The sequence below is a fragment of the Sinocyclocheilus grahami genome, unplaced genomic scaffold, assembly GCF_001515645.1.
Source record: "Sinocyclocheilus grahami isolate Dianchi unplaced genomic scaffold, SAMN03320097.WGS_v1.1 scaffold52.1, whole genome shotgun sequence".
Taxonomy (NCBI): domain Eukaryota; kingdom Metazoa; phylum Chordata; class Actinopteri; order Cypriniformes; family Cyprinidae; genus Sinocyclocheilus; species Sinocyclocheilus grahami.
This window is the reverse complement of record NW_015505231.1, coordinates 676754-685789: the sequence shown is the minus strand read 5'-3', so window position 1 is coordinate 685789 and position 9036 is coordinate 676754. Positions and strand designations below refer to the sequence as shown.

Here is a 9036-nt window from a genome sequence, read left to right as displayed (position 1 = left end):
TTGAATTTCGAATATTTGTCGAATTTAAAATAAAAATCTGCATTCGAATTTTAAGTGTGCATTAAGGAGGCAGCCTTATCAGCGGCACACGAGATGCGATGACAATGTAAGTGTCGTTGCATTTTAATGCTTTTGTTAGCATATTCAGTTGAAGCCACTAGATGTGGCGCTGCTGCGTTGATAATTACCATTATTGCAGGAAAAGAGAACATCAATGCTGAGAAGATCTTGTTTATGTCAAAACTGAAACCAAACCATTCACACAGAACGCATATTTCGCGCATTTTCTAGAGGGACATCTATCACCGTTGCACTCGCGTCTCGCACAAAAGAGCCGCATGTTTAGTAAGCCATGTAAAATTAATGCAAGTTCAACTTTGAAAAAACATATCTCGAGACTTTATGGCGTGTTTTTTCCCCATCCCACTGCATCTCATGTTTGTACTCTGAAAAATGTACTCTGTGTGATTGGCTTTCGGCCCATTGTATTAAACTATGCATACATGCATGATGCTGTTTTGTTTATAGTTGTTTAAGCAACTTAATTATAATTGGTTTATAAACATTATTTTAAACACTATGCACTTTTTTTCACAGATAGTCGTGTTACCTGATGCTTTGAATAAACGTGCATTATTAATATTTTTGCTCGATGTGGCCTCAGGAGAAAAGCCAAAAGCTTTTCTTCACCCTAACTGAAATTCGAATTTAGTTTTTCAGCCATTTTGACAGCCCTAATACTCTACATGATTTTCTATGACATCTAAAGCTCAAATCTGCAGACTGGCTCTGACTTTTGACAACTAGCGTCAACTCCAGACTGTAAACCGGTGCAGAAAATCTGGGCAAATGTCATGTAGTGTATTCTAGCCTTGAGCTGCAAAAACGTTCCAAGCATATTATTTCCTCCAGTAACTTGTGTTCACAAGCATTAATACAAATTAAACCACTTTCCACATTATCCGAGACCGTTTGCAGGTTCTTTATTATTCCACAATTAAAAAATACATTTAATTAGAGGGTTGGGGTCAACTAAGTTTTAGTGTGCATGTGCATGATTTTAGTAATTATGCACACAATGTTTTAACTGGTAATTATACTCACTAATTCTAATTACATAAGTACATCATGATTATTGGTGGGTTTCCACTCAAAAGATGCAACTGATATTACCACAGTTTTTGAGAGAAACCACAGCAAATTCAGTCATTTTGGGCTGCAAAAGCCAGGAAAAAGTCCTGCTAAATCCCAAACCACGATGACTAATTTCACATACAAAGAACATGGATGTACAAAATGGCTCAGATAAATGGTCATGAGAAACTATATTAAGCAAGCCTTGACTGACATTATAATTTGACCAGATGTGACTCCTTTGAATCAAAGCTGTTTGAACAATGTGAGGCTGTAAATATTCATCCATATTCATCATAGACAACCTCTGATGCTGTGACTTTGGTGTTGGGTTGCTCTTTCAAAATACTGTCAAAATGCTTTCATCAAGCTCTTAGTGTAAAGTGACATTATTCAAGCGGGATGATGAAATGCTTTCTGTATTCTCAGGTCACAGATGAGATGATGGACCAGGCCAATGAGAAGAAGATTGAGGCTATTGGCGCGTTAGGAGACGGTGAGCTGTCTCTTATTTGAAATTATGAAATCTGTAATAATGTAATCATAGTTTATGTTTCCTTAGTTGTGGTAATAATTCATGATAAAACAATGGGGTTCAACGAAACATGCCAACTTTTCAGGTGACCTACAGAAAGCTCTAGACCTCTTCACAGAGGCCATCAAACTCAACCCGACACTGGCCATTCTGTATGCCAAAAGAGCCAGGTATCATCCAATCCCTGCATTGGTTTTTAGCGACCTGGTTCGATTGGCTGTTGAGTAACTCTATTTGTTTGTGTCTTTCAGCGTATATGTGAAAATGCAGAAGCCCAACGCTGCCATCAGAGACTGTGACCGAGCCATCAGCATCAACCCAGACTCAGCCCAGCCTTATAAGTGGAGGGGAAAGGCACACAAGTAACAGACTACAGCTAGATTTTGATGGAAGAGGTTTGATTTCTGCCTTGATGCATCGGTGCTTTGCTGCTGATAAAGATCTCTCATTCTGACAGGTTGCTCGGTCTCTGGGAGGAGGCCGCTGGAGACTTGGCGATGGCCTGTAAGCTGGACTATGATGAAGAGGCCAGTGCCATGCTAAAAGAAGTCCAACCAAAGGTATCTGTGCAGAACTCTGAACTGGTGAAATAATAATTTTTTTTGGAGAACAGTTGTGTTAATTTGCCATTCAGGGAGAACTCTCTTGAATGATGTAATATAACTGAATAATATAGTAATAGTTTATAGTAAAGCTTATATATTTAAAGACTTGCACTTTAAAAACATCCAAAAGTGTTTTTTATAAATATGAATAAACTTGCTGTTCAATGTCAAATTATTTGCCATTTTTAAAAGACTTCCTGAACTTGATTTTAATACAGTCATGATGTACTGACTACATGGTTTTTATTATGTAATTTATTTAATAATAATAATTTATATCAATAATATATCTATTTTTTTGTTATAATTTTTGTTGTCACATGACAACAAAATGGCCTCTCATGTTGGATATATGTTTTACCATAATTTAATAATATTGAATTCCACTTTTAATGTTTTTTTTATGCATAAAATAATACATCTGGGGTCTCATTTATAAACGTTGCGTATGCACAAAATGGGCATAGAAATATGCATACAAAACTTGCCACGCACATATCGGTAATTATAAAAAAATTAATTTGATGTAAATTTGTACGCACTGTATGAACATTCTAGACCATGCGTACGAACTCTTTTTCCTGGAGTGAGTAAAGTAATGAAGTAAACAACGATTTTAAACAAAGTTTTTATGTCGATATACACATTTACATTAAATATTCCACTCTCATTAATTGAGTGAAATTAGGTTACATAAAGGCATTACGCAGAAGTTAAACCAAAACCAAAATACTGTGTGTGTGTATATATATATAGTGCCTTGCAAAAGTATAGTTTTTTTCAGGTTTTGTTATGTTGCTGCCCTATGTTAAACTGCTTTAAATTACTTTTTTCCCACATCAATCTACACTCCATACACCATACTGACAAAGCAAAAAACAGAATTGTCACAACTTCGTAAATTTATAAAAATAAAAAAAAAACTGAAATAAGTACATTGCATAAGTATTCACTTTATATTATAACTAAATATTTAGCTGAAGCACCTTTACTTTTCTTTTTTGTTTAATGCGACAAGTTTTGCACATCTGCATTGTTCATTGTCCATTCTTCTCCTCACCGCTTCACCTCTCAAGCTCTGTCAGGTTGGATGGGGGCAGACACACATTTCCAGGTTTCTCCAGAAATATTTGATTGGGTTCACTCAAGGACATTCACAGAGTTGTCTATATGCCAATCTTGCTGTGTGCTTAGGGTCATTGTCCTGTTGGAAGGTGAACCTTCTGCCCAGTCTGAGGTTCTGAATGCCCTGGACTAGGTTTTAAGGCTCAATATTTTGGTGCACTGAGCTTTTCTTTTACTCTGACGAGTTCCTCAGTCCCTGCCGCTGAAAAACAGCCCCACAGCATGAGGCTGCTACCAGCACACTTTACTTTTGGGATGCTCCTCTGCAGGTGATGAGCAGAGCTGGTTTCCTTCAAACATGATGGTTGGAATTGAGGTTCATCAGTGGGTTCAAGCTCAGGCTCTGGCTGGGCCACTCAAGGACATTCACAGAGTTGTCTATAATTGACTCTTGCTGTGTGCTTAGGGTCATTGTCCTGTTGGAAGGTGAACCTTCTGCCCAGTCTGAGGTTCTGAATGCCCTGGACTAGGTTTTAAGGCTCAATATTTTGGTGCACTGAGCTTTTCTTTTACTCTGACGAGTTCCTCAGTCCCTGCCGCTGAAAAACAGCCCCACAGCATGAGGCTGCTACCAGCACACTTTACTTTTGGGATGCTCCTCTGCAGGTGATGAGCAGAGCTGGTTTCCTTCAAACATGATGGTTGGAATTGAGGTTCATCAGACCAGAGAATCTTCTTTCCCAGAGTCTAAGGGTACTTTAGGTGTTTTTATGCAAAATCCAAGTGTGTTTTCATGTGTCTTCACTGAGGAGAAGATTGAGTTTGGCCACACCAGCTTAAAGCCCAGATCGGTGGAGTGTTGTCGCTGAGTCAACAGCGATGTTTGTCCTTCTGTAGTTTTCTCCTATCTCCACATATGATCATGGAGCTCAACTAGAGTGACCATCAGCTTCTTGGTCACCAGGAGGCCAGCTCTAGAAAGAGTCCTGGTTGTTTCAAGCTTCTTCCATTCAGGGTAACAGAGACTACATGCTTCTGTGAACCTTCAATGCAGCAGATTGTTTTTCTGAACTCTTCCACAGATGTGTGGCTTGACACAAACCTGTTTCTGAGCTCTACATGCAGTTCTTTTGACCTCAGGGCTTGGTTTTTGCTCTCATATGCATTATCAGCTGTTAGACCTTTTATTAAGACGTGTGCCTTTCCAAATCATACTCATTCAATTGAATTTGCCACAGGTTAACTTCACTCGAAGTGTAGTAGCATCTACAAGCAATATGAATGCTCCTGAGCTAAATTTCAACTGTCCCAGATAAGGGTATGAATACTTATGCAATGGAATCATTTAAGTTTTTTTATTTTTAATAAGTTTACAGAGATGTTAAGATGTTTTTTGCTTTACCATTATGGTGTATGGAGTGTAGATTGATGTGGAATAAAAGTAATTTAAAGCAGTTTAACATAAGGCAGCAACATAAAAAAGGTGAAAAAATGACTTCTACTTTCACAAAGCACTATATATATATGTGTGTGTGTGTGTGTGTGTGTGTATATATATATATATATAGTTTTTTGACACAAAAATAAAATCTTACTGGCCTCAATTTTAAACAGTAGTGTATATTTAAAATGTAAGACTAAATGTAGCATTTGAATGATTGAATATCAAATATTATGTATATTGTGATGTGAAATAATGTTTATATAAGCTTGAGTCAAAAACATCAAAAGCAAAGCGAGTGTGCCGAAACTTCAATGTGTCATGCGATCCCACCTGTCCTTCGCAGGCCAACAAAATTATTGAGCACCGGCGCAAATATGAACGCAAGCGTGAAGAACGAGAGCTCCGAGCACGCCAAGAACGAGTGAAGAAAGCAAGGGAGGAGCACGAGAGAGCACAGAGGGTAAGAAATCTATTGATTTGCATCAAGCCACTGAATCAGAATTGTCTGCACAGTCAGTCCTGTTAATGTGCGTCTGTGTGTACAGGAAGAGGAAGCCAGACAACAGGCTGGAGGGGCACGTGGAGGATTCCCAGGATCCCCAGGTATCTACTATTAAGCTGTTTATGTATATAATAAGCCATATTGACTTGTAAAACAAAATAGTAATAGTTCACCCAAAAATAAAAATTACCCCATGATTTACTCACCCTCAAGCCATGCTAGGTGTATATGACTTTCTTCTTTCAGACGAATACGATCAGAGTTATACAAAAAAAATGTCCTGGATCTTCCAAGCTTTATAATGGCAGTGAATGGGGCTCAAGATTTTGAAGTCCAATAAAGTGCATAAATCCATCATAAAAAGAGCTCCACATTAGGGCTGAACGATTAATTGCATTTGCGATAATATCGCGATATGAAAAAACTAGATTTTTCAACCGCAGAGGCTGCAATTACACTCTGTCACGTGACACGCAGGAGTAAAGAGGTGTGTTCGGTGTGAAGATCGATCGGTACGGCGAGAGAGAAAGCATAAGCAGATGTCCGCTCTCTTATAGCTCTCGCAGTACTTTGATGTCACACACTGATCGGTCTAAGCAGCACTGCTTCAAGTCGAACACCTAATCAGTCTTCAGAGGAAGCATCAAGTTGTCACGCTACAGTATTGCCATGTCTGTGGTTAGCTCCGGGTTGAAGCGACTCCAAAAACCATGATATTTAGCCCCTGGAGTGCGAATCTAACCAGGAGAACCCCTCCAAAAAACGTGTATTTTACCTCCAGAACACAATTTTTACCGGTGGATCCCCCTCGAAATTACTATTGGGCTCGTTTTGAGCTAGTTTTGAGTAGCAATTGGGCGGGTTTTGTTGTGAAAACCTGGCAACCCTGGCACGCTACACGCGGAAATGTTTGAAAACATAACTCCATATGAAGCGTAACTCCCATCAAAACGGCACATGGAAATACTCAAGCAGTAACAGAGTTACAGTGCATTTCATTACTGAAGACTGACTTCAAGATAATTATAAGATAATATATATATAATTAGTATAATATATATAATGTTTAAAAAGTGCAATACACATGTTTACATATGTTTATTACAGTCACTTTGAATGACCTTAATCCTGAGTGTAGTAAAACAACGTGTGTGATTTGTTAGACTTTCATATTAATGTTTGCATCAGGTTTATTTGTCAGTACTTTGTTGTCATAATAATTATTAGCCTACATGGTTACAAGGTTGGAAGTTCAACAAATCAGTCAATATACTACTGTGATTGTAGTAGTTAAATAAAAATGTAATTCATATCAATTCATGCATCACCTAATTTCATCGTAACATATAGGCCTGGCCTACAGAAAAATATCCATATTTAAAACTTGATAAACCGTAATCTCTAGCTTCCGCTAATTGTCTTACACATGTTCAGGAGAGTGGCGTTCCAGCGGATGACGTAGGCGTAGTGTAAGCTTCGGTGAGAAGAGACGAGCACAGAAGCACAGAGGAGAGAGTAAAACAAAACACTGGTCACAAATTAGAAGTAAAGAACAATGTCAGAGGATTTCGATATAAGCCAAGGATAGACAGGTTTTACGCCTACGTGCTACGTCATCCGCTCCGATTGTTTTCGTCTGAAAGAAGAAAGTCATATACACACAGGATGGCTTGAGGGTGAATAAATCATGGGGTAATTTTCATTTTTGGGTGAACTATAAGAGAGATTACTGCAAGATCAACCATTTTTGTTGATGAAATGGTGTAATTGATGTTAATATTTGTTGTGATCCTTCAGGAGGTGCTGGTTTCCCAGGTGGAGCTCCTCCGTTTGGAATGCCTGGACTTAATGAGCTATTCAATGACCCAGAGGTTCTCATGGCCATGCAGGTAAAGTTAACCACATACTGCTGAGCACAATGACAGTGCATTTATACAGACTTTATACAGACTTAACTGGCCTATAATTATCAGGGAATTGATTCATTGTATTTTCCAGGACCAAAGAAGTTATCTCAATTAATACAGTTTTTGAACATCATGGAAAGGTCGATAGTGATTATACATTTTTCTTGTTAAGCTCAGCTGTGAAATATTTGATTGTCTAGGTATTCTGATCTTGAGCAATGTTGAAAACCGTTTTTGATTAATACATGCAAAAGAACAAATAGAATTTTCAAAAATAGAATATTTCAACTAGAATTTTTTTTTAACAAATGTAAATGTCTTTACTGTCACTTCTGATCAATTAAATACATCCTTGCTGGAAAAAAGTATTAATCTCTTTTTTTTTTTTACTTTTAAAAACACCAGTTTTAAATTGATGTGTAAAGTGATTATTGTTACACAGATGCTTCACAATACATTGGAATCATAAATGAACAATGGAAATTGTTAATCGCTATTACTTTTCCTACTTTGGGTTACTTGGGTCAGTTAATAACTATATAGTATTGAACCATGTTAATAAATGTCTATAATAAACTTTCCTGTATCTGACATTCCTGAGCATCTCAGCTGCTTGTAATATTTACATGATCGGTAAATCGTTTATGCATTCCCATTTTCCAGGACCCAGAGGTGATGGCAGCGTTCCAGGATGTGGCGCAGAACCCCGCCAACATCTCCAAGTACCAGGGCAACCCCAAAATCATGGCCCTGATCAACAAACTTGGCTCCAAGTTTGGTGGCCAGCAGCCCTAAAAAGGGCTGAAAGAGTTCATGTCCAGTTCCAATACTCTACTGTAGCTTTTTCTCACTGGGTTTCTTGCCATCAATTATAGACAGCACTTCGCTTATGAGCCACGTGAGATACTGATTTTAGACGAGTCTGTGCTGATGAAAGAAGAAGAAACTATGAAAGAGTATCGGAACAGGACCAGAGATGTGAGATGTGCCGGTTTTTGGGGGGGGAGGGATTCACTTGAGTGACGCATGGACTAAGAATTGGGTTTATTCCTTTAAAGTTTTGTTGAGGACAAACTATATTGTGGGCTTCACTGAGGCTAACACATTTAGCACTTACGATCCTGGTCTCTTCTCCAGAATATCAGGGGGTTTGGATTTGAGAGCCTATTCTAGCTGACAGTTGCTGCATTGACAAACGTGTCCATTCGGCAGCCAATCATTCCAGGGATTTAGTCTAATTATAATCACCTTCATCCATTCAGTATGCTACATAGCTTGTTTGTGGTCTTATCCAGCGGGATCCAGATCAAAACGGGGTCTACATATTCCCTGTCCAAAGCAATCAGTCAATCACTTCCTGTTTAGATTTCATGGGTGTTTCTTTTAAAGGTTTTTGAATCATGTTTTTGTTCTTTAGTTCTTTTTTTTTTATTTTGCTCTCCTCACCCTCAGTGTAACCTAACATTGTTTTACGTCTCATAAAATTCAATCATGAACAACTTTCTTATTGTGACAAATCTGCATCTTGTATGGATTTCATGATTTAATTCAATAAACATTTGGTTGTTGCAAATGTAAGACATCTGTTTTTTTTAATAGACTCACCCAAAAATGAATTATCGTCATTTACTCACCCTCAGGTTGTTCCAAACCTGTGTGAGTTTCTTTCTTTCTGCTGAACACGAAATATGATATTTAAAGATTGTGAGTAACTAAACATTTGACAGTATACATTGACTTCCATAGTATGGGGAAAAAATCCTATGAAAGTCAATGGCTACCGTCAACTACCTGGTTACCCACATTCTTCAAAATACCTTCTTTTGTGTTTAATAGACTAGTAA

At 38.0% G+C, this 9036-nt stretch overlaps 1 protein-coding gene across 1 annotated transcript in view; it reads left to right on the top strand.

Moving 5' to 3' along the window:
* The window catches only part of LOC107583261 (hsc70-interacting protein-like), a 16930-nt gene extending 8276 nt beyond the window's left edge, over positions 1 to 8654 (top strand). The window contains exons 10-13 of the mRNA XM_016269415.1: positions 5127 to 5243; positions 5329 to 5386; positions 7083 to 7174; positions 7856 to 8654. Coding sequence (XP_016124901.1) covers positions 5127 to 5243; positions 5329 to 5386; positions 7083 to 7174; positions 7856 to 7987 — 399 coding nt within the window. The 3' untranslated portion in view covers positions 7988 to 8654. The remainder of the gene's footprint in view (positions 1 to 5126; positions 5244 to 5328; positions 5387 to 7082; positions 7175 to 7855) is intronic.
* Positions 8655 to 9036: the final 382 nt, after the last annotated feature.